The 27,112-nt window shown below is 43.1% G+C and overlaps 1 protein-coding gene across 1 annotated transcript in view; it reads left to right on the forward strand.

The window, feature by feature from the left end:
- NRDC (nardilysin convertase) overlaps positions 1–27,112 on the forward strand; it is a 780,134-nt gene that overhangs the window by 31,224 nt on the left and 721,798 nt on the right. Inside the window, exon 2 of the mRNA XM_069232676.1 lies at positions 16,686–16,950. Within this exon, the coding sequence (XP_069088777.1) occupies positions 16,686–16,950 (265 nt within the window). The remainder of the gene's footprint in view (positions 1–16,685; positions 16,951–27,112) is intronic.

Genomic DNA, 27,112 nt, shown 5'->3' on the forward strand with positions numbered 1-27,112 from the left:
CTCTGGCCTCCTCTTGGAGCTCTCTTTCCTTTTTATTTAGTGCCCTTTTATACCTTACCCTACTAGCCTAGTTACTTAAGGGTCCCTTGGGTGCAAGTGTAGAGATCTGATAAGATTATTATGGAGACAGGTATGGTTCAGATTAAATCAGCCTTAACTCTCGTTCCCTTTAAACTTGGACAGCATAGTCGAAATTTGGCATATAGAGACGGCGATATGGGATACCATTGTCTGCTCAAAGGCATCCTCCTCATCCAGGGCAGTTAAGAAGTGACCAGTGTTCATACGTACTATGTCTGTAGTGGATTTGAAGGGATCCTGCCCATTTCATTTTAATACCGTTCTGCCTGAATGGGGTAATATTTGATATTTTACCTGTCAGGATTACTGGTTGAAACCTGATTTGTATTGTTAAAATCACTGAATTATGGTCACATATACAATTTCCCCCACCTTCTAATTAGTAGGTATAATCCTTTTATTCTCGGAGTCAAGAATATGATTGGTTTTACTGTTACTTCCTCTTCCAATAAAGGTTGGAGGTTGCAGTTCATAATAAGAACAGCAGCTGTCTAACATATTGTCGGAAATGGGGTCTCTGGTTGGCAGTCAGTTTGCACTCTGTCCAAGCAGGGACCCTTACTCTAGTCAGGGTCAGGGGGGGGTACACACCTAAGATAACCCCGCTCACCCCCTTGGTAGCTCTGCACAAGCAGTCAGGCTTATCTTAAGGGCAATGTGTAAAGTATGTGTACAATCACACACAGTGAAAACACCACAAAAGGACTCAACTCAACAGTATAGACAAATAGCCAACATTTATCTGATTAAAACAAGACCAAAATGACAAAAATCCAACATACGTAAGCAAAGTTATGTATTTTAAAAGATTACATTTGACTATGTTGCTTAGAAACCCAAATGCTTAAATTTGGTGTTATCACGACGTTGTGACGGAGTCGTTCCCAACAACCTGACGCCAATGGCGCCGGCCACAGAGACACATGGACCCCTAGGTACAGTACCTTTTTGAAAGTGAGGAAACAATCCCATGCACGGAGTCAGGGAAACGAGGTATCGCTGGAACCAATTCTGTGTAGGTTCCGGTGCTGCAGAACAGTGGAGTGGAGGTGTCGGTGCAAAGCGTTGGGTCATTGCTGCGGAGCAGTGGAGATGTGTGGTGTTGGCGCAAAGCATTGGTTCTTTATGCTCAGGTGGGGTCGTTTCACTCCAGCAGGGACCACAGCTTCAGTTGCAGGCAGTTTCACGGGGTTAGGCAATGACGTCAGTCCTGGCATCGTCTGGCATCAGTGCAGTTGGATTTTCCTGGTTTTTCTTCACTCCCAAGGGCCAAGAAACTGGAATAGGCACAGCCTGGTGAGTTAGGGTCCAAGGCAAGTGAACCCAGAGGATGGTAGGTGAAGTCTTTGCTGTCCCTGAGACTTCTTAACAGGAGGCAAGCACAGTCCAAGCCCTTAGAGAAACTTCACAAGCAGGATACACAGCAAAGTCCAGTCTTTGTCCTCTTTAAGGCAGAAGCGGCAACTACAGTCCAACCCAGAAATGCACACACAGCAAAGGGACAGTACTCCTCCTCCAGTTCTTCAGCTCTTCTCCTTGGCAGAGGTTCCTCTGGGGTTTTGAGTCCACTACGTATACCCATTTCTGCCTTTTGAAGTAGGTGAACTTCAAAGGAAAGTCTATGTTGTTGACCAGATCCTGCCTTGTTCAGGCCCATACGCACACCAGGGGGACTGCACTGTGTGAGGACAGGCACAGCCCTTTCAGGTGAGGGTGTCAGCTCCTCCCTCCCCACTCTAGCCCAGGAGACTCATCAAGATATGCAGGACACTCCCCAGCTCCTTTTGGGTCACTGTCTTGAGGGAATTCACAAACAGCCCAACTGTCAGTCTGACCCATTTGTGGATTCCACAGGCAGGCAGAGGACCAGAACTGTTAAGCAGGAAAATGCCCACTTTCTAAAGGTGGCATTTTCAAACTGACAATCTGAAAACCAACTTTACCTAAAAATGTATTTTTAAATTGTGAGTTCAGAGACCCCAAGTTCCATATCTCTCTCTGCTCTCGGTGTGAAACGGCATGTAAAAGATATTTAAAGGCAGTCACCATGTTAACATATGGGAGGGACAGACCTTGCAGAAGTGAAAAACGAATTTGGCAATATTTCACAATCAAGACATGTAAAAAACATCAGTACATGTCCTACCTTTAAAATACACTGCACCCTGCTGATGGGGCTACCTGGAGCCTACCTTAGGTGTGAATTACTTGAACAAAAGGGTTGGTTTGAGCCTGGAAATTGGGTACACTTGCCAGGTCGAATTTACAGTGCAAAACTGCACCCACAGACACTGTAGTGGCAGGTCTGAGACATGTTTACAGGGCTACTCATGTGGGTGGCACAATCAGTGTTGCAGGCCTACTAGTAGCATTTGATTTACAGACCCTGGGCAGCCGTAGTGTACTCTACTAGGGACTTACTAGTAAGTCAAATATGCCAATAACGGAAAAGCCAATTACCAATACAATCTACACAGAGAGCACTTGCACTTTAGCACTGGTCAGCAGTGGTAAAGTGCCCAGAGTACCAAAACAAGCAAAAACGAAGTCCAGTACACAGAAAAGAATACGGGAAGCAGAGGCAAAAAGACAGGGGAGAATACGCCAAGGATGCCAGATAGTTTAAAGCTGTTCCATATGGACAATGTCTAAGTAATCTATGTCACTACCCTTAGTATGAGTAAGGCCACACACCTGTTTTGGAGGAAAAAGAACCCTTGGTACTATTAAAATCCCCAGCTCAAATCATACATACGTCCTTTGAGTGGTGGCAAAATGATCCAAATCTTTTCCCAGAGCTTTAACCACTTCAGACATTGAAGAATCAAAAATGTACTAGAAATTCATCTCTAGAATATCAGGGTTACCATGCAAAGTTAATAACTGAAATTGAGATTGAGGTGACATTAAAAACTTTTTGGTTACTCTTGGTGATATCCTAGTAGAGACCAATACCAGAAGACCTCCTTTGGTCCTATCCATATGGGATTGGGTGACTGTTGTACAAAAGATGTAAACCTGTCAACCTCAAATGGATTCCAAAGCCAAGTATCTGACCTTCATTCACATAATTTATCCAATCTTCTAGGTTAGTTTGACCAGCTACATTCTAAGAAACCATGCATTTCTGACAGGTCATTTTCACAATTAGCAAGTATGTCTTGATCCACAGCATCCTGACCAATATTTGACAGTTGTACTCGGTTAGTTGATAAACGCCCCTTAGGAGATTCAAAGTTAGCTTTGTATGATGTGAGTCAATCAAGATCCCCCGTATCTTCTAGGGGTGCAAACTGGTTGGTTATTTGAACTGGGTGGGTCGGACCTGGCATTCTATTTACTCCTTCACTTGAGTTATAATTCGGGGAGAGGAGAAGATGGTTGCTGTATAAACGAAATACCAAACGGGACTGCTTTTATATTGCTCCTTAAGTGACTATTCTGTGATTTTTTTTTTTTTTTTTTTTTTTTTTTTTTTTGAAAATGTTTTTAAGATGAACTCAACAAGATGGAGGCTTCCAAAATTCAGGATTACACAGTCCCCCTCTAATATTTTTCTCAAATTTCCTATCCAGCGGACTATTTTCACCACCGGGATTTCTTCAAATAGCAAGTCCACCTTGGGTATCCTTCTTGCCAACCAATGTATAGCTTTATTTTTAAGTTCTTCCCAAGATTACCTGTCTGTAGGCTTCAAGTCAGGGACCCCGGTTAGAATCAGAAAATAGGGTGTAGCCTATTGTGGAAGATGTACTGCATCCTGTAGGAATTACTGACTTTGTTCCTCTTGTGGGGTAGGCACCTCAAGGCAAGACTCCCCCCTTCACCCCCCCCCCACCTCCCCACACCCCTGCAGTAGAAGCTTCAGTTTGTTTTTTCAGTGTCCACAGTAGGGCAGCCTTTCTCTTGCTGGATTGTTCCTGTTCACTATCTTATATAGTTGTCTCCTTTAGAGGCACCCTCATCCATGTTTGTGGCTCCAGTTACATCTCTAATTCCATGCCTAGGATCTTGTCAGCTTGAGGTATTATTCTGTTTGTCTGTTAAGCTCAGCATACTTGCTAGGGTCTCTTCGAGCTGTTAGTTTGAGTAACTCCATCTAGGGCCAATTTGGCCATAGATTCTATATTTGTAATTTTCTTACACATCGACTGAACATAAGAGGCTAAGTTTGCTCCCACAATATTATATTACTGTTGTCTAGCTGTTCTAGTCGGGCCCTCTTCTTTTTAGCTGGTGGTGGATTCACTATTGAAGAAGAAAGATTTATAATTGGGGAGAGGGCTGCATTTGAGACATAAGGATCAGGTTTGGGAAATGTCAGAGGTACTGCCAGCAGAGAGTCTACTGTGCCTCTATGGTCACTTAAGCCCCAAAGACAGCCACCTCCGTTGCCTCCAGTCTTTCTTCCACATTAACAATTTCTTTATTAATCATTTGCATTCGCACCAACTTTCATTGTTATTTTCCTTTTACCAATTTTTTATTTCAAGAGAAATAATGCGCCCACACAAAACTTGTGATCAGCAGCTGCCTACCCCAGCTACAAGGAGTGCAGCGGATAGTAGTCTAGGCCCCCGTGTTAGGTGCAAACTGTGTCCAATGGCATCCCCAATCCACCATAAGGAAGATTTTTAAAAAAGCATTGGCATGTCCTGAACACATTGAGATTCTGAGTAAATATGTGGGTTATTTTCGAAAAATCACATATAGGAAAAACTATTCTCTGCGGGATAATTTAAGCATAACATGATCACTGACCTTACTCCAAAGAAAGGTTTACACACTGAGGGGGTCATTCTGACTTTGGCGGGCGGCAGACGCCGCCCGCCAAAGTAACCCCGTCGAAAGACCGCGGGGGTCATTTCGACTTTCCTGCTGGGCCGGCAGGCGACCGCCAAAAGGGCACCCGCCGGCCCAGCGGGAAAGACCCTGCAACAATGAAGCCGGCTCCGAAAGGAGCCGGCGGAGTTGCAGGGGTGCGACGGGTGCAGTTGCACCCGTCACGATTTTCACTGTCTGCTAAGCAGACAGTGAAAATCTTTATGTGTCCCTGTTAGGGGGCCCCTGCACTGCCCATGCCAGTGGCATGGGCAGTGCAGGGGCCCCCAGGGGCCCCACGACACCGTGTAAACCGCCAGAAACAGGCTGGCGGGAAGGGGGTCGGAATGCAAGCAGCGCCGCCATGGAGGATTCTCCGGGCCAGGGGAAATCCGGCGGGAAATCCGGCGGGAAACCCGGCAGGAAACCGGCGGATCCCCTTTTCTGACCGCGGCTTTACCGCCGCGGTCAGAATGGCCCTGGAAGCACCGCCAGCCTGTTGGCGGTGCTTCCGTGTCCCTCCACCCTGGCGGTCCATGACCGCCAGGGTTGGAATGAGAGCCTGAGTGTTTTTTGCTGTTGCAAGATATGTAAGACATATAAAAACAGTTCTAACATGTCCAAGTTCCTCATTCCCAATACCTATAGGGAGTTTGTGATGGGAACGTTTTTAAACTGCAGTTCTGATTATTGTATTTACTGTTTGAGTCCCTGAAACAAGATGTATTTAGAGAGTATGATATACAAAGCTAAGAAACGTTATTAGATTTACTGTTTGATTTGCCACTACAACAAGATATATTTAGGGAGTATGATCCACAAAGCTAGGAAACGGGCCCTAGAACATATGAGGGCAATTCACCACAATGATAAGCAATATCTTGTGGCTAGACACTTTGTGGAATTATACTTCCAAAATAGTGACTCTCTTTCAGTTTCAGTTTTCAGCACTGGACAGAATTGAACCTGACATCAGAGGGGGTAACAGAGAGAGTACATTGCATAGGCTTTAGTCTAGGTTTATTCTTGATTTCTGATACTCTAACCCCAAGGGCATTTCATTCTGAAGAGGAGATAGAAGATTGTGTGGGTTAATTGGTTTATTCTAATTTTACTGCTTCTCCTTCACAGCTTTGAGTGTTTAGGATCTTAACCATTCATTTTAACAGTTGTTTTTAATTTTGTCTCACTTGGGTATCTTCGCTTGACTCAATATGAACATTTTCAGCTAAGAACATTCTAATTATATCATGGTTTGGTTATTTGATATACAGGAGTTTACATTTGTTTTGTATTCTATTTTATAATTACCCACAGGGAATGGAATGTTTTGCAATTTATAAATGTTCAGAGATTTTTATTTTTTATTTTTTTTTATTTTTACTTTTTACACTGTTTTTGTTACACATAAAGTGGCTATGCCATTTATTCAATATTTAGAGACTCCTTTTTTTAAATAGCTTTTGAAACAATATTTTGAGGATATTTGTATGGCGATCTTGTGCACTGATGCTTATAATCTGACTATATAAAGAATGTATGTCTAAGTCAAAGTGTACTATTTTGCATTAGGCTGTTCATTTTTAGGCCGAACGCGCCAGTTGTAATTATTGTGGGCTTTTAACCACGCCCAACTCACGCCCATCACGTTCATGCACTTGTGTGCTTGCCTTTCAAAAATAACTGCTTTACATTTGTCCCGCCTTGGGGCAGTTTTGTTACTGCCTTTCAGACTGACCCTGTTATATGGATTATTGCACAATCTACTTCAGCATTTTTTTGTTTTGTTTCTCTCCCTTCGTGCTCTACGACAGCCATAGCCCTCATAGCCCACACAGCGCAAACTCCATCAGATGCTTTACTGAAAAACACAGAAATCTGCATGGCGGCTCTCCCAGCACAACAGGAGAGCTGATACTGCAATATTCACTGCACTCAGAACAGCTCACCTCATAATTTGTAAACATTATTTTTTTAAACATTTTTGCCCATAATTCAGCCTGTGGTGGTCCTAGGCCAATGGGACCACTGTCAAATGTTCAGCATGACACAGTCTTTCTGTTTAGGCCATCTCTGGGTCCCCATACTAGGTTAGTGGGGATCCCAAAGTAATAACCCCTCCCTCCTTCAATGTTTTTAAGCAGTTTTATGGCTGTAACTTTTGTTTTGTAGCTTGGAGTAGTTTGTGTTCCAAGGGGCTTAGTATTGCAGTAGGCCTCCTAGACGTGAAAATATGTACGGCACTACGGCTTCTAGGGGCTAAATATGTGGTTGCACTAACTTAGTGCCATTCTGTTTTCTTGTGGTTATGCCCTCTAATGCTAGTTATATGGTTACCAGACCAGGTTACTAATTGTTGGAAATAGGGTTTCTGGTTGGCTAGGGTATGCACCTAAGCCAGGCAGAACCCACCCACTCTAGTCAGGGCAAGGAAGTTACATGTCCAAGATAACCCCTGCTCACCTCCTTGGTAGCTTGGCATAAGCAGCCAGGCCTAACCTGGAGGCAATGTGTAAAGTGTTTGCACAACACACACAACACACGTGATGCAATAAATACACCACAAAGGATCACAACACCAAGTTATGTAAAAATAAACTGTATTGCACAAAACATAATTAGACCAAACATTAGGGGCCAGATGTAGCAAAGTGTTTGCGCCTCGCAAACGGCGAAAATCGCCGTTTGCGAGGCTCAAAAGCCACTTTGCTATTCAGAAATGCATTTTGCGAGTCGGCTCCGACTCGCAAAATGCATTTCCGACTCGCAAATAGGAAGGGGTGTTCCCTTCCTATTTGCGACTCGCGCGGTCGCAAATGGACTCGCAGTTACCATCCACTTCAAGTGGATGGTAACCCACTCGCAAATTGGAAGGGGTCCCCATGGGACCCCTTCCACTTTGTGAATGGACCCAAAAATATTTTTTCAGGGCAGGGAGTGGTCCAAGGGACCACTCCCTGCCCTGAAAAAATACCGAAACAAAAGGTTTCGTTTTTTTTGCAGTGCAGCTCGTTTTCCTATCAGGAAAACGGGCTACACTTAAAAAAAAAAAATGCTTTATTTAAAAGCAGGTCGCGAACATGGAGGTCTGCTGACGTCAGCAGGCCTCCATGTTAGCGAGTGCCTATACTCGCTATGGGGCCGCAATTTGCGACCCACCTCATGAATATTCATGAGGTGGGTCATTGCGACCCCATAGCGAGTTGCAGTCGGTGTCTGAGACACCGTACTGCATACGAATTTGCGAGTTGCAAATTGCGAGTCGCATGGACTCGCACTTTGCAACTCGCAAATTCGTCAGTTGCTACATCTGGCCCAAAATGTTAGTAATAGCCTGCAACCTTAGCAGTTGTCAGAACGTTACGCAATAGTTACTCTGCAGAAACCAGCAGTAGTCACACATCGCACATAGGTTACTTATTATTCTGCAACATGAGCAGTAGTTGGGAATCACCGTAATAAGTAATTGCACATATCCTAAATGCGCATACCAGGAACATTAGACAGCATATGGCAAATCATAAACACATATTGGCATAGAATGCCCCTAAAAGGAACATTAACATATGTATGGCACATCAACAAAAGAGACAGGTTAACATATCAGTCCCAGCAGACCCATTAAAGGAACTAGGGCAAAGCATATGTCCATTAAAAAGTACCTGTGGTTGATGGGAGGCCACCTCTAGCACCTCGATGCATACAAGGCGGCCCCCAGCGCTCCATGTGCACAACAGGGGCCTCGTGGTGATGTTTGGAAGGAGGGGGGCAGCATGCACTCCCTCTGGGTTTTTTTACCCCTCATAAATCAGACAATACCCCTTAGACATAAGGCAGGGCATTTCCAATGCAGTCCTATGAGAAGGCAGCACTCACAGCAGTGAGAAACCAAGTAGGCTGTTTGTCACTACTGGGACAGGCCACACTATTAGGCACATGTTCTGCCTTCTACATACATAGCACCCTACCCATAGGGCTAGCTAGGGCCTACATTAGGGGTAATTTAAATGTATTAAAAGGGGATTTTGGGGCCTGGCAAGTAGATTTAGATGCCAGGTCCCTGTGGCAGCAAACTGCCCATGCAGGTCCTGCGCTAGCAGGCCTGAGAAGTTTGAAAGGTGACTTCAGTGAGTGGCGCAAGCAGCAATGCAGGCCCACTAGTGGCATTTAATTACAAGCCCTGGCTATAGAGATACCACTGTACAAGGAACTTACAGGTAAATTAAATCTGCCAGTTAGGTATAAGCCAATCAGACCAAGTTTACAAGGGAGAGCGCATGCACTTTAGCACTGATTAGCAGTGATAAAGTGCCCAAAGTCATAACGACAGCCAACAAGGGACAGAAAAATTAGGAGGAGAAGGCAAAAAGTTTGGGGAATGACCCTGTAGAAAGGACCATGTCCAACACTTATCAATTATATTTTTAGTGTGGTGTTCTCTAGGGAATTTTCTGAGTATTCCAGCCAACATACACTAAAATCTTTGCTGCACTCCATCATCCCATAATGCTCTGGAGGGCATTCTTTTACAAAACATTTTTGCTCATAACTCAGCCTGTGGGGGTCCTAAGCTAATGGTACCATCTTCAAAACGTTCCCCACAACATGATTGTTCTGTCTAGATCATCTCTGGGTCCCCACATTAAGCTAGTGGGGACCCCAAAATAATAACTCTGCACTCCATTCAGTATATTTTAATGCCTATCATGACTGAAACTTTTGTTTCACAGCTGAGAGTAGTTTGTGTTTTAAGAGTCTTGTTTGTAATATCATTGCAGTAGGCCTGCTAGTCCTGAAAATGTCTAGAGGCTGAATATATGGTTACACTGCAATACATCTAGTCATTTTTTATGTGGTATGACTTCTAGATTTTAACTATATGGTAACATGACAATGTTTCTTACAAATCCTATTTTCATTGTGATGCTGATAAAGATTTTTATTGGATTTATATGCTAATTGGACATGTTTTTCTAATCTCTCCTGTAGGAAAATGCCACTGTTGGCATGGTTACCCCCAAACCCTTTGCCTTTTGTTGATGCCAGCATTGATTGGAAGTGTGCTGGGACCCTGCTAACCAGGCCCCAGCACCAGTGTTCTTTCCCTAAAACTGCACCTTTGTCTCCACAATTGGCACAGCCCTGGCACACAGATAAGTCCCTTGTAAAAGGTACCCTCGTACCAAGGGCTCTGTGGCCAGGGAAGGTCTTTTGGGGCTGCACCATGTATTCTGCCACCCTGGTGACCCCTCACTCAGCACATGCACACTGGCTCACAGCTTGAGTGTGCTAGTGGGAGAAAATGACTAGGTTTCCTGGGCTCCTGCCCCACCTGGACACTGGTGCGACTATTGGTCTTGGTCCCCTTGTCTTAAAGGTACTCAGGTCCGGAAATCCGTTGTCAGTGCACTGCTGGTGTTTTTTCTTCCTGTAGAATTCCCCTATCACGGCTATTGTGCTCTCTGGGGGTAGTAGGTGTATATACTCCTACTTTTCAGGGTCTTGGGGTGGGGTATTTTTCTATCCCTCACTGTTTTCTTACAGTCCCAGCGACCCTCTACAAGCTCATATAGGTCTGGGGTCCAATCGTGATTCGCATTCCACTTTTGGAGTATATGGTTTGTGTTGCCCCTATACCTATGCTTGCCTATTGTAATTCTACACTGTTTACATTACTTTTCTTGCTCTCGCTTACCTAATTTTGGTTTGTGTAGATATAACTTGTGTATATTACTTGGCTTCTTACTGAGGGTACTCACTGAGATACTTGTGGCATATTGTCATAAAAATAAAGTACCTTTGTTTTTAGTAACTCTGTGTATTGTGTTTTCTTATGATATTGTGCATATGATATAAGTGGTATACGTAGGAGCTTTGCAAGTCTCCTCGTTCAGCCTAAGCTGCTTTGCCATAGCTACCTTCTATCAGCCTAAGCTGCTAGAAACACCTCTTCTACACTAATAAGGGATAACTGGGCCTGGCACAAGGTGTAAGTACCTTTGGTACCCACTACAAGCCAAGCCAGCCTCCTACAGTGATGTTCTATTGGAGTTAGCATGACATATTTTAATTAGGATGCTCAATGGCAACATTTTCATTATTTGCTGCAGATACAGGAAGAAGGTAAATGGAAGTACTTTAGTTAAATGCAGGACCACTGGAATTATGTGTCAGGAAAAGACCAAATTATGAGGAAGGATTGACCAATTTATGTGGCAAGAAAGGTCCAGTTATGAATTTACTACCCCAATAGCTCTAACTCAAGCCAATGTGAGATCCATTGCATTGCAAATGCTTGTTATTCATTTAGGTTTATTAAGCGTGATATTCATCTATCATGTCAAAGGAGCACTTGGCATATGGTTGTGCAATAGGTATTTTATACCATTATTTATTTTGATTCGCACAGAAGATCAGTACTTATGCATTTAAACATTGTTTTATTAAGAAAGAAATTCTACACATTGGTATTGGCAATCTTAAATGCTAGCAAATGGATACTTGAAACCAGGGTTTCGGCCCATCAGCCCAGCAGGAATTTGGTGGCAGCGTTGTCGCTGGCTCGTGATAGAGCCAGTGGCAATGCTGACGCCACTGTTCCTTCTTCAATTTCACTTCATTTCTGACTAAGCTATTCCTCACAGATGTTGCCTTTCTGTAGGTAATCTGTGGTTTCTTGCCCACTTCTGTGCCAGTAATGGGATCTTTTTGAAGAAGGTGGCAGTGTTTATATAGGGCACCCCTCAATTGTCCATGCTGGTTGCAATATGTAGTACTAAATCTATAAATATATGCCCATTCCTCCCTTTCTTTGGTCTTGCTGTTTTTAAAAAGATCATCCTCCCTTTTACATGTAGCTATTCTTCTTTTTGCTATCAAGAGAGTACTGTCAGAATACCCCCTTGCTCTCAATATGGTAGTCATCTTATCTTGTTTGTTCAGAACCTACCTCTGTGCTACAAATATGTTTAGCACGCATGAACTCTCCGTATGGTAAACTATTCTTCAGTGGTAATAAATTGAAACTTTTTGCGTGTAATATGGTGTTATCTGCTGTACTTATTATATAGACTGAGATTATAATCCTTGACTTCTAATCTTGCATCCAGAAAGTCTAATGTAGTAGCACCAATCTGGCTAGTAAATGTCAGGTTCAAATTGGTAACACTGATCACATTGACAAAACTTTATGTTGAATTTAAAATACCCTTGCACACTACTAACAAGTAATCGATATATTTGACCCACAGAATGGTGTGGTCTGACCATTCTTCCATGCCTGCCCCATTGAGCACCTGTTCTTCCCACCAGCCAATATGCAAATTAGTGTAGCCTGGGGGGCAAAGAAGGTGCCTATTGCTGTACTTTTTAAAGCTGTTGAAACAGTTCCTTATTGAACCAAAAAATATTACACGTTAGGCATCAGTGGGTTATTCTCAGTAAGATCTCATTGTGTCTAAACAACGTGATGGGTCTGACTCTCAAATGTTTAACTGCCTTCTTCCAATACTCATGGCGTTTGCTTGTACATAAGGAAGCTACATCTCAAGACATCATTTGCATAGCTTCTTCCCACTGAACGTCAAATACTATTTTTTTAGGAAATCATATGTATCGTTTGAGAAGAAAGGTTCATTACCAATGACTGCAAAACATGGCAAATATACTTGAATAGATTTTCAAAGAGACTGTCACTTGCTGCTATTATTGGCCCACCCAGAGGCATCTCCTTCTTTTTGTGTATCTTTTGAATTAAATAAGACCAGTAATTTTTGATAGTCTATCTTGAAAAGGTTAATACTCATCCAAACATAACAATCCTACATCACGCCATTCAGTCAGATCTCTGAAAAAAACTTTCCCAATCCCCCCACACCCATGTATTATGTTTTTAAGTTTTTGTAATACTCCTCATCGAGTTGGGAATATGTCCCCTCTACATACATGTTTCTGGGCCAAAAGACCAAATTTTCCCCCTTTGTGTGAGCCCCATGTGATACAATTCTCTTTCTTATTCCATTTCTCGATGACTAGTTTGTATTTATTTTCTTGTAGTTCTCATTTATCTAGTACGTTTTGCAGACACATTTTTCTCAGTTCATTTACCATTGCTTCCGAAAACTGGTATTATCATGCATGGTAGGTGGTATACATTTTGATTTAGGTTTAAAAGTTGTCTCCCCCTTCATCACCAAACACTCTCATTAACCTCCACTCATTGTAATTTCTTCATTGACACTTTCACCCTCCAATTGCATCAGTTCTCTCATTACTTCAACACCCAAGACCTTCAAATTACATGTATGGGTGCTGGGTGTCTCACCTCATTAGTTTGTTCGTCATTGATTTGGTCTAAAAAGAACTTAAACGGTTTCTGTTTGCATACAAACTTAAACAAATCAACTCTACACTGTGCATAGTTAAAATATGAGTTCAGGCAAAAGGAAAGTCCAAGAGCTAAAACTTCTGTATCAGTCTGAGATAATGATTCATCAGTTAAATTGGTTACCATATTAGTGTCCATTAACTTTTCACATTGCTCCATGTCACTATCCCTTTTGGACCCAAATATTTATCCATGCATGTACATATGGGACTTTATACAGTACAATTTTATAACTCTTGTTTATTTTGTATACGCCTATTGTGTTTAAATGTCTATGTATACCTTTTATGCATGGGTATTTATCTATTTATTATGGGCGAGCACAAAGTGCTCCGTCCCATGCTGTAATCTCTTTGGGCTTCCAACCACGGCCATGTCACGTCAGTCACTTTCATTGGTCGTTGGCTTGCCTTTTAAAATCCACTTGCTTTCATTTGTGAAAGGCATGCATCAGTCATGCCTTTTCCGGTCTTTAGCCCACCTACACAGCACTGGTAAACTACTAAACATACGAGGCTCGATGTTTTCAGCATGGGCCACTGCAGGAAAAATACATTACAATTATCTCCAAACCACTACTCTGACTCATCCTATAACTCTATCCCTGACCGCCACTGCAACTCATCCCAAACCTCTTTTACTATTATGGACTCCCAAATAACCCTTTCTAAACTCTTCCCTTTCATCCAACTAAAAGGCTGACATGTCCAGCATGCACAATGACCATTTATGTTTCCCTCCACTAATTCACCTAGAGTTCTGGATTAGTGTGCTGCTAGCCGAAAAGCTAGATCTGTTTCAAGCTAATGGAAAAGGGCAAATGCATACATACTCCAGTCTTTGAGGTGAGGACTGGTGGGTGCCAAAGCATGGTGTCTTTGATGTGACTAATTCTACCCTTTCTGTGATTACTTCTCCCACACATAGCCAACACAGCAGATCTGCTGAACACATTTGACTATTTCTAGCGCAATCTGAGATAGGTACAAGTTTGAAAGTTGTAAATGTTGAGCTACAATCCGATATCAGTAGAATTAGGCTGATGCTGTCAGCAGTATGGACACAAATTACTGTCTGAAATTCAGAGCTTAAGCATGTATTCAAAATTATTCCTGACAATCATGAGAAAAAGTTTGTTACTCTTGCAATCCAATCTCAGTTTCGCCGAACATCAGTACAGTTGGTGACAGGTCAGTTTAACTTAAGAAGTGATAATGTAAGAGTAAAGATAAAATAGATTGCCGGGCAAAGGACATCAAAACCCAATCGCAGCATGCCAAATTTCTGATAAGGAAGACGCAGAAAGTGGAGGATCATGGTGAAGGTTCAACCTTAGTAGTTTGGCATTTCTGAGGGGAGTGACGGTCAAGATATTCCTAAATATATGCCAACGTTACTAAAGTCCACCTCTCTATAGCTACAGGGATGAACCTTGCTCAGCCAAAAACACATAACAATACCATTATGGACATGTTTATTTGAGTGGGCTATTTTTCATCATTAGTGGGTTAAATAATCTCAAATTACAGAAATTTGCCAATTCATGAAATCTTACTTGTATACAATAATTTTGACTTTCAAGCTGACTTTCCAAATCGCTGTAGTCAATTTTTAACTAGCCCTATTTTAAAGAGGGAATTATTATGATGTTGATACTCAACAAATTTGGAATACCAGACCTCTGAATTGTGGATGGGCACTTTACATAAATTTTATGCTACAGAGGAAATGGCATTTCACTGGAGATTCAGTTTACACGGATTTGTCAAATATATGCACCGTATTACAAGTTTATAGTGCTGAATGTGAATCTTGCCTGTCTTGGGTGTTTTTTTTTTTTTTAAATGGGTTTTCACTTGATGTTCTATTCTTCTTGAATGTACGTAATATTCTTTCCCCACCACTAAAATACTCATAATCATGAAAACTAAATCAAATCACCCTATCAAAAATTTACATTTTGAAAATACAAAAGAGAAAAAACTCTGCCCAGTTAATTATAAATCTGTTCACTATTAAGAAAAGGCTTTCTAGTGCACAAGCTACATCGGGATAACTCATATTTTTTAAATGTTTAACAGCCTGTTTGCCATCTTGTATGTGCTTCATTAAAGTAGGCTTTTAAAAAATTGTTTGTTTGGCCAGCAACCAAATGCAACCTCACAAGATATTTAATTAATTATATCTTATGTTCAAGCAATATGTACAAGTACTGCTACTTGAGATTGTGTTCTTTACGTTTAAGCACGAATGGAACGGATTCATCCCTATTCTAAGTCTTAGCACTGCTTGTCTCATTGCTGCTTTAAGTAAAGGATCTATACAGGGAATGATGTTTTGACACTTGGATCCCATTTTTTATTTTCCTTGGAACTTGTTTTTGTTAATAGTCACTGCATAGGTCTTGTTTAATACATTTAATAATACTTTTTTTTACTTCATGGACCCATTTTAGTTGACTGATATCAATTTCTTATGGGTAGCGTGTGGTAGTATTTTGGTTTGCACAGTTTTCCAACCTTGCCCAAAATCCTAATAAATTATAGTAAGTTCAAAAACGTCATGCTGATTTATCTGCTTTTATTCTTATGGCCTGAATTATTGCAGATTTTAGACCCATTTTGATTAGAATCCAAGTTTGGTTATCAGAGAAGATTAATTTCAGAAATAACCTAACATGTCCTTCTCCTATAAATAGATGCTAGTTTTATGTCATTTTGCTTCATCCTTTCCATCTACTAAACCCTAGTCCTTTAATGCACCCTCGCTCTCTGCCAGCAAGGTTCTGAAAGGTTGATGCCATTATCCACCAGACCTACTCTACTAGCGCACATAGTCCTTTTAAGCTCACTGAGGTCGGGGGACCACTGGAATATCTTCATACCAAAAGCACATCACTTGGGAGGTTTAAGATTTGGAACATAGAACTGTTATTTGTACTGAATTCAGAACACCCAAACTGAGCTTACTGGAGTTAAAACATAAGGGGGCAATGGATAGCTAATCTTGTATTGTAACATCACTATGCAATATCTAACTTAATACATAGGTGAGATAGAATCGTGGTTAATGCACAGTTTGTTTCTCTGTTGTACTTGAATAGACAGAATTGCTGGTTTTTCTGTACGGAAAGTATTTTGCTATTGTTATCCTCTTAATGAGTGAACTTTTGTAATTAGGATAGGGTCTTGGTACAACCGCATGATTGAGCTTTTTGATTTGTTGTGAAAAACAATAATGCTCAAGTATTCCCTTTATTTCTGAGACCATCCCTGTCTTGTAAGGAGAGCATACTAGGCATAGTTCACTTTTTTTGAGTGTCAGTTGTGAACACATTAGATCAAGACTGCTGCATATTTTGACTTTAAAATTCATATAAACTTTTATTTTGCTCTAGATATATCCGGTTACAAAATGGCTTAAGAGTTCTCCTCATTTCGGACCATAGCATTATGAATGGTAATGAAGCAGGAGCTGCTTCCGATGAAGACGACGATTCAGAGGAAGAGGATTCTGGTGCAGAGACTGACGATGACAACAACGAGGAGGAGGAGGAGGATGATGATGAGGATGAAGAGGAAGAGGAAGATGAAGATTATGAGGGAGAAGGTGATGAGTCTGAAGATCGTTCAAAAAAGAAGAAAGGCTGTTCAGAGAAGCAGGTATGACCTAAGTAATGGAAACTTTCTCACAAGTTTCCATGTGTGAACATAATAATGTACTAGTAGAAGTTTTCCAGGAATTGGATAACGGATCCCACTTAGAGTTCTATCTTGATCATGTGTTTCCTTTTTTTTATTCCTTTAGTTTTTATTTTAAAAAGATTTTGTAGTAGAAATGTATCTAAATGAAAGAGTGAATTTTCACTTTAAAGACCCCTCCTGAAAAGTAGTTAACCATGTTATAACGCATCACAGATGAGGAGCATTTAAAACGTTTCCTGAAACAGTTTTATCTGAGAACGTCCTCTCCTCTGAATCTAGTGTTTTTCCTGACGTGGATTCTAGGTCTTCCTTTCACAATTCATTTTTTTCATTTTTTTCCCTTTCGTCCTCTCGCATTCTGACAGATCGTGGCTGCCCATGCAGAAGTTTTCATCAGGCTGATTCGTTTACTGATGGATTCAAAGTGTACTTGTATTAATCCCAGCCACTGGCAGTAGCTCGGTAGGAGGCTGGACTGGCTTGTAGTGAGTACCAAGGGGTACTTACACCTTGCACCAGGCCCAGTTATCCCTTATTAGTGTATAGGATCCCGTCGCTGCTTCCAATGTAGGAGGCTGGACTGGCTTGTAGTGAGTACCAAAGGGTACTTACACCTTGCACCAGGCCCAGTTATCCCTTATTAGTGTATAGGGTGTCTAGCAGCTTAGGCTGATAGATAATGGTAGCTTTGCAGAGCAGCTTAGGCTGAACTAGGAGACGAGTGAAGCTCCTACAGTACCACTAGTGTCATATGCACAATATCATAAGAAAACACAATACACCGATATACTAAAAATAAAGGTACTTTATTTTTATGACAATATGCCAAAAGTATCTCAGTGAGTACCCTCAGTATGAGGATAGCAAATATACACAAGATATATGTACACAATACCAAAAATATGCAGTATAGTATTAGAAAACAGTGCAAACAATGTATAGTTACAATAGGATGCAATGGGGACATATAGGGATAGGGGCAACACAAACCATATACTCCAAAAGTGGAATGCGAACCACGAATGGACCCCAAACCTATGTGACCTCGTAGAGGGTCGCTGGGACTGTAAGAAAACAGTGAGGGTTAGAAAAATAGCCCACCCCAAGACCCTGAAAAGTGAGTGCAAAGTGCACTAAAGTTCCCCAAAGAGCACAGAAGTCGTGATAGGGGAATTCTGCAGGAAAGACACAAACCAGCAATGCAACAACGATGGATTTCCAGTCGAGGGTACCTGTGGAACAAGGGGACCAAGTCCAAAAGTCACAAGCAAGTCGGAGATGGGCAGATGCCCAGGAAATGCCAGCTGTGGGTGCAAAGAAGCTGCTACTGGACAGTAGAAGCTGAGGATTCTGCAGGAATTACAAGGGCTAGAAACTTCCCCTTTGGAGGATGGATCCCTCACGCCGTGGAGAGTCGTGCAGAAGTGTTTTCCTGAAGAAAGACCGCAAACAAGCCTTGCTTAGCTGCAAGTCGTGCGGTTAGGGTTTTTGGATGCTGCTGTGGCCCAGGAGGGACCAGGATGTCGCCAATTGCGTCAGGGGACAGAGGGGGCGCCCAGCAAGACAAGGAGCCTTCTCAGAACCAGGCAGCACCCGCAGAAGTGCCGGAACAGGCACTACAAAGTGGAGTGAAACGGTGCTCACCCGAAGTCGCACAAAGGAGTCCCACGCCGCCGGAGGACAACTTAGGAGGTCGTGCAATGCAGGTTAGAGTGCCGTGGACCCAGGCTTGGCTGTGCACAAAGGATTTCCCCCGGAAGTCCACAGAGGCCGGAGTAGCTGCAAAAGACGCGGTTCCCAGCAATGCAGTCTGGCGTGGGAAGGCAAGGACTTACCTCCACCAAACTTGGACTGAAGAGTCACTGGACTGTGGGAGTCACTTGGACAGAGTTGCTGGATTCAAGGTACCTCGCTCGTCGTGCTGAGAGGAGACCCAGGGGACCGGTGATGCAGTTCTTTGGTGCCTGCGGTTGCAGGGGGACGATTCCGTCGACCCACGGGAGATTTCTTCTGAGCTTCTAGTGCAGAGAGGAGGCAGACTACCCCCACAGCATGCACCACCAGGAAAACAGTCGAGAAGGCGGCAGGATCAGCGTTACAGAGTTGCAGTAGTCATCTTTGCTACTTTGTTGCAGTTTTGCAGGCTTCCAGCGTGGTCAGCAGTCGATTCCTTGGCAGAAGGTGAAGAGAGAGATGCAGAGGAACTCGGATGAGCTCTTGCATTCGTTATCTAAGGAAATCCCCAAAGCAGAGACCCTAAATAGCCAGAAAAGAGGGTTTGGCTACTTAGGAGAGAAGATAGGCTAGCAACACCTGAAGGAGCCTATCAGAAGGAGTCTCTGACGTCACCTGCTGGCCCTGGCCACTCAGAGCAGTCCAGTGTGCCAGCAGCACCTCTGTTTCCAAGATGGCAGAGGTCTGGAGCACACTGGAGGAGCTCTGGGCACCTCCCAGGGGAGGTGCAGGTCAGGGGAGTGGTCACTCCCCTTTCCTTTGTCCAGTTTCGCGCCAGAGCAGGGCTGAGGGGTCCCTGAACCGGTGTAGACTGGCTTATGCAGAAATGGGCACCATGTGTGCCCATGAAAGCATTTCCAGAGGCTGGGGGAGGCTACTCCTCCCCTGCCTTAACACCATTTTCCAAAGGGAGAGGGTGTAACACCCTCTCTCTGAGGAAGTCCTTTGTTCTGCCTTCCTGGGCCAAGCCTGGCTGGACCCCAGGAGGGCAGAAACCTGTCTGAGGGGTTGGCAGCAGCAGCAGCTGCAGTGAAACCCCGGGAAAGGCAGTTTGGCAGTACCAGGGTCTGTGCTAGAGACCCGTGGGATCATGGGATTGTGCCAACAATACCAGGATGGCATAGAGGGGGCAATTCCATGATCTTAGACATGTTACATGGCCATATTCGGAGTTACCATTGTGAAGCTACACATAGGTAGTGACCTATATGTAGTGCACGCGTGTAATGGTGTCCCCGCACTCACAAAGTCCGGGGAATTGGCCCTGAACAATGTGGGGGCACCTTGGCTAGTGCCAGGGTGCCCACACACTAAGTAACTTAGCACCCAACCTTTACTAGGTAAAGGTTAGACATATAGGTGACTTATAAGTTACTTAAGTGCAGTGTAAAATGGCTGTGAAATAACGTGGACGTTATTTCACTCAGGCTGCAGTGGCAGGCCTGTGTAAGAATTGTCAGAGCTCCCTATGGGTGGCAAAAGAAATGCTGCAGCCCATAGGGATCTCCTGGAACCCCAATACCCTGGGTACCTCAGTACCATATACTAGGGAATTATAAGGGTGTTCCAGTATGCCAATGTAAATTGGTAAAATTGGTCACTAGCCTGTTAGTGACAATTTGAAAGAAATGAGAGAGCATAACCACTGAGGTTCTGATTAGCAGAGCCTCAGTGAGACAGTTAGTCATAACACCGGTAACACATAAAGGGCACACTTATGAGCACTGGGGCCCTGGCTGGCAGGGTCCCAGTGACACGTACAACTAAAACAACATATATACAGTGAAATATGGGGGTAACATGCCAGGCAAGATGGTACTTTCCTACACTCGGGCCCGCATCTCAGTCCACCATTTATCCACTGGAATTTAACTATACCTGGCTGGAGAGGCCTAACTAGGGCATACCGGTCCAGGCTGCTTGTGTTCCGATTTGGGGAGGATCTGGCTTGGCAGATCGAGCTGGACTTTTCCCATGAGGGGCAGGATCAAGACTGATTTGCATACGGTCGGCTCCAAACGGAGGTGACCTGGTGGGCTAAAAACAGTGGATTGTGATGCGGCCTGAGCGATTGCCAGCGGCTGAGATTAATTCAAGCATTCAATCCATCACCTCCATGTTTTTGTATTTGCCAAGCTAAGTCTGCCTGGTTTGCCCAGGCATGGGTTCCAGGCTCACTGTGCCACTGGAACTAAGATATAACTGGCTGAGGAACCTAACTAGGGCGAAAGCAGTCCTGGGTTGCTTGTGTTCCGGTTCGGGGAGGACCTGGGATGGCAAGTCGGACTGAACTGTTCCCACGAGGGGTAGGGTCATGACTTATTTACATATAGCTGGGTCCAAACTGAGGTGGCATGGTGGGCAAAAAACAATGGGTTGGGATGCCGCCAAAGCGATTGCCACGGGGTGAGATTAATTCAAGCATTCTGTCCATCACCCTGTTGTTTTTCCCCCAAAGTGGATTTTGTCAAATGTCTTGTGTTGTGTTCTGGGTTTAAGTTAATAGACACTGAGGGCAGTCAGCCAGATTATAAAAAGGATAGAGGTTGGGCATAACATGCTCATCTGAGATTGCTAGAGATTGGCAAGGCCCTCCAAGATCTAGTCTTTATCCTGTAGACTTTACTCAGTTATGTTTTGTTGTGATGGTACATTGCAATACATGTTAATTTCTACACTGCAAAGGTGGTGCTTTTTATGTTATCTTCCTAGCTGCAGTCATGTGGCAGAATAAGTGTAGTATGGTGTTCTGTAAATTGGCTAATACCGTTGGATACCTGCCACCAAGCTTGAAGCCATTATGCTGTTTCCTCCAAGTGTTCTCCAACTAGCAACCTTTTCCTAAGTGTTCATACTTTTAATGGGAACGTTTAGACTTTGTGTTTTTTTATTTTTATTGAGACCACCAGTCAGAATATGAATGGTTTTAATCACATCAGTCAGTCTGTTTGGAAACTGCATGTTGTGCTGCTTTATCCTCTATAAATAGAGTTCCCAATTCAGGAGACAGCAAGACAAGCACTGGGATTGGACAAGTGGTTATGGGTGTGACTATGAATGGCAGGTAACTGCTACAGTTGATGGAGGTGCAAGCCTTTCAGCCACAAATCGGAGTGAGCAAGGAAAGTCTGACCTTACTGAGAGTGTCCTTGAAGGTAACTGAGAATGGCAATGGCTGTGCTACCTGCTCAGAATGGAAGTCTAATGCCATGTTAAATACAAATGAGGAATTATCATCTATTAGTCTGTGTTTATGCGGAAAACATGTGGTCTACCACTAGTCCATAACTGTGGTTTTCAGTGAGGATGGAGACTCTTAAGAGTACAGAGAAGACTGTAAAACCTCAAAGCCCTTCAAATGCATTCGAGCAAAAAAAAAAAAAAAAAAACATAGTTGTGGATAGTGGAGGAACAGATTTTTGTTAGCTATTCAGTCCAAGGAGCCCAGAGGACAACCGGGAAATAAATATCACATATTTACCTAGCCTGCTTTCCTGCTCATATCTTAATAGTCAAAAAACTAAACCCAGCAATGTAGTAGGATGTGGAAGTTGGGGCCCTAGGAATGGGGTACCATTGGGAACAAGTTATCCCCAGGAGGGTTCAAATACCCATCCATTTGCCTCTAAACAGGCTTGAAAAATGAGGCAGAGTGTAGCAGCTAAACAATTAGGTTACGTATGAATACACTAAGCAAAGTTTTGATTGCAGATGAACCAAAATTGACAGAAATTGAGTATCTCAAAACACCTTAAAAAATAGGTTGTTTGCTTATATCATTGGCCATGGTTAAGAACCTTCTGGTGATTGACACTTGATTAACCATGACCTCTTACCTCTTGTATGTTAAAATCTCAAATGTTTCACCTCCGTGTTCTAATAACAATCTTCCAGGTCCTCAGTCTTATGCGTAGGACCCAAACAAACAGTGGGGAAAAAATCCAAATCTGACCGTAAGTGGGGATGTTTTTTCCCTTTGACTGTTGTGGGTTCCTTGGAGGATCCGCAGATGTGAATGATCTGATTGACTAGTTACAACTGAAAATGTTTGTTGTGGCAGGCACCCACAGCCTGCATCCTATCAAAATTATCAAAAAGGGAGAATGGCTGCAGTGGGAGCCTTCCCTGATGACAAGGGGGTAGAGGAGGGGTGAGCAGGAGAGGCATCTAGCCCTTCACCCCCCCCTTAAAAAACAGTTTCCTGTTTGCAGACCTCCATATGGACTCCAGAAGCTAGCATTTTAGGTTGTCTGCAGCCATGGATTCACAGATCCAAGTTTATTTTCTCTTTCTCTTATCTTTTCAGTGTAGGTTTGTGAATCATTCAAAAGCTGATCAAAATTAAATCCATTGTGCATGGTGAAAGGCTTTGCACAGTGAGTACTGTGGAAGTGCAGGCTTGGTACAAAGCACAGATTGTATTAATAGAGAGGTGCAAATCTTGGCATAAGGCCAGGCCTGGTTTCCACAGCCCACTGTGCATGGCCCAAGGTCTAGCACAGATAGTTTGGTGGGGCATGGCTAAAAGTGGAGTCTCTCTTCACTGACTTCCTCATAAATCTGTATTCTGGCCTGGATTCAGTTAGCATCAACAACTCAATCCTTGTCAGGTTTCCTCCAAATGTGTTAAAACCACACCCCTTGCATGCTTCTTGCTCAGTGTGTTCACTGTTTGTTATCCTGTGATTAACCTTCAGGCTGATGGTTTTTCTTTCCCTCTGGTGTATACCCTCACCAGCCAACTCTCTCTCTCCTGATCGTTTATGAGTGATGGACGGGGCTTTCTGTAAGTCTGTTCATTGGGACAGTCTTTCCATCTTTGATATTTTCTACACATGGAAAATGCATATTGTACATGGCTTATTTTTTTGTTGTTGAGCAATTGTGCCTGCTGTCCCTACTGTCTGGTGAATCCTGTCTCGAAGAGACACAGATACCATCCGACAACACATGACATGACATCTAAGCCCCCCAGTCAGCCTCTGAGGCAGCAGATTAGTTGCTAGTCAGGTTAATTTATAGAAACCTCCCTGGTCAATGTACCTCATTTTGTGTCTGGCTTTCGCTTGACCTTACATAAGCAACAAAAAAGGAGCTTTATGAAGTACTACTGACTTATAATTATGACCGACCCACATATTGATTACCTTGAGAACAGTGTTTGATTCGGCAGAGGTGTGTGCTTCCACTAGAAAGCAGTGTATTTATTGTACTTTTTGCTTTATGTTGGTTCCTTAACCATATCCAGGATTCACTACTGAAATGCCCTTTATATGGGCAGCAAACAGAGACTTATGAACAAGCTTCAGGTACTGCAAAAACGTGGTGTGTCATTTATTAAGGAAAATCCCCAAATGCAAGCCAGTATCGGGCACATTGGCTGAACTACACTGGCTTTCGATAAGAAAGAGAATTGTTTTCAAGGCTTTTTTGCTTTGATGGCTTTGTTTAGCACACAAAGCCTTGCATGGTTCCGGCCCAGAGTATTTAAAAAAAAAAAAAAAAAATTTTGATGGTACATTCCGAATAGAGCTTTACTTTCCGCAACATCAAGATCTGTGATAATCCCCAGAATTAAGAAGGTATCATGGGGCGGTTTAAGCTTTGTGTACACAAACAGTCAGGAACAAAACGCCTATGCAGCTTAAAAATCAGACGTATTTCCTTTGTTTTCGTAAACTTTAAAAAACTTGGCAGTTTTCATTATCTCTGTGATTTACTGTGCACTTATGGTTGGTTTGAGTCAGAGGGTTGCACTAGCGCTGAGACCCCTTCGGGTAATAATACTCTCTATAAAACCTAAATGAAATCAAATAAAATCAGGCGCAGGCATATGAAGTGCTCTACTGGTGCTCTTACACTATTCCAAGGGCCTTTTCGAATCGTACTCCGTAAGTAATATGATGTTTGTATGTCTCTGAGTCCTGTCACACATTCATGATCCATGCGATGGGTCCATATTAGTTTCCCCTTTTTTAATTATTTAGAAGTTAAACTTGTGTGGCGCCTGGTCGAAAGATAACTGTGCTACTGACCAGGACATTAGACACGAGGAAGACACTTGGGATACTCAAAGGTATGGCAAGCTTAGTATGCATCTTCCCTTAATGCTTGCTTGCTCCTTTTAATAGTTTTAATAGTATTAACTAATTTTGAAAACAAATCGATAATGTTGTTCCTTAGTATTTAAATCCCCCCACCACAATATTTTTAGTTCCAACATATACTGTTCCTCTATCAGCTACAAGCAATTTTCTGCCCTGAAGAAGACATTCCTAAAGTTGTAGGCCCCACGTGAAGGTTAAAACGTGTTGGCTTATCTTTCCATGCGGTATAGGAGCTAGTGGATCCATATAAAATACTGTCGTAATGGACTATGAGTTGGAGAGTATTGATATTTAAATTGGCAATGCTTGGTAGACTATTGAAGGTATCAGCCTCCGCCGCACAGGGCCCCACTCTACCTATATGTGAGGAGATGTGCATAATTCTCAACACAATATAATAACTGGATGAAGCTAAGAATTCGTATTTGTGTGGACACATATTCGTGTGGACACTTATCTTTGTTGTATGAGTTTGTAATTGTTGTGTAAGTCTGTATTTATATGTTAACCTTTGTGGATTAGAAAATATATGTTTGATCATGTTGAACATTATGTTAATAAAGCACAGCACCTGCAATTGAGTTGAATATAAGTTTCAACATGAACAGTGTGTTTCTTTCACATATATATAATTGTTTTCTGAAATACAAATACAATGCTGAAGGGTGATATGCTCTCATGTTAACATTACAATTTATAACTATCCATAGTACTAATGGCTTAGTGGCACGGTAGAAGTATGATATCAACAATACGTAGCTCATATGATCAATGGTGTAGGGGGCATATGTACTGTGGGAGGCTGGCCTGGTCTGTAGTGAGTACCTAAGCTACTTACACATTATACCAGGTCCAGTTATCCCTTATTAGTGAAATGTAGGCAGTGTCCTAGCAGCTTAGGTGGTCTAGAGGTAGCTGTAGCAGAGCAGCTTAGGTCGAACTAGGAGACATGCAGAGCTCCTGCAATACCACTATAGGTACACAGTACTTTTAAACAATAAAAGACAATACTCAGTGTTACGAAATATAAAGGTACATTATTTTAGTGACACAAGCCCAAACCTATCCAATACTCCTTCTGGAGGTAAGTATTATACACAATATATACACTAGTAACCAAAATCAGGTATGCAAGCAGTAAAAAATACAATAGATTGCACTGGGCCTAGGGGCAACACAAACCATATACTAAAATAGTGGATTGCGAATGTCAAATTCCCCCTTACGCAAGTGTAGTGTGTAGAGTGGCACTAGGAGTGTTTGAAAAAACCAAAGGTAAGTAAAGTACCCCACCCGAGAGCACAGGAAAGCTGGAGTAAAACTCTGCACCCGACGCCCCCTGCTCGAGTTTGGAGATACCAACACTGCAGAGAGGACTCCCAGGCGACTCCAATGACGTGGACACCCTGAGTCGACCTCCCTGAACCCCCCACAGCAATACCTCCAGAGAGGATCCGGAGGCTCTCCCTGACCGCGACTGCCTGGTAACAAAAGAACCGGACGCCTGGACTAAGCACTGCACCGCAGCCCCCAGGTCCGAGAGGAACCACCTACCAGTGCAGGAGTGACCAGCAGGCGGCCCTCATCCTAGCCCAATCAGTGGCTGGCCTGAGAAGCCCCCCTGTGCCCTGCCTGCATCGCCAGAGTGACCCACGGGTCACTCCATTGTTTCCAATGACAAACCAGACTCCTACTTTGCGCACTGCACCCGGCCGCCCTTGTGCCGCTGAGGGTCTGTTTGGTGTGCTTGTGTGTTAGCTCCCCCCTCCACCCCACCCCCTGGGGTTCTACAAGCCCCCCCACCCCCCCCGGTTTGCTCCCTGAAGACTTGCCTCCTAGCAGACTGGAACCGGATCATCCCTGTTCTCGATAGGTGCCTATGTGTTTTTGGCCCTCCTTTGACCTCTGCTCCTGACCGGCCCTGTGTTGCTGGTGCTGTGGCTTTGGGATTTCCGTGAACCCCCCCAACGGTGGTCTGCCTATGCCCAGGATACTGAACTTGTAAGTGCTTTACTTACCTGAGAAACTAACCAAAACTTGCCTCCCCCAGGAACTGTTGATTTTTGCAGTGTCCACTTTTAAAATAGCTTATTGCCATTTTAACCAAAACTGTATGTACTATTGTTTTAAATCAAAGTTCTGTACTTAACTGTGTGAAGTACCTTACAATTTATGTACTTACCTAAAATTTGAATCTTGTGGTTTTAAAATTAAATGAAGAAAATATATTTTTCTATATAAAAACCTATTGGCCTGGAGTTAAGTCTTTGAGTGTGTGT

This window comes from Pleurodeles waltl, chromosome 4_2, assembly GCF_031143425.1.
Source record: "Pleurodeles waltl isolate 20211129_DDA chromosome 4_2, aPleWal1.hap1.20221129, whole genome shotgun sequence".
In the NCBI taxonomy this organism is placed as follows: Eukaryota; Metazoa; Chordata; class Amphibia; order Caudata; family Salamandridae; genus Pleurodeles; species Pleurodeles waltl.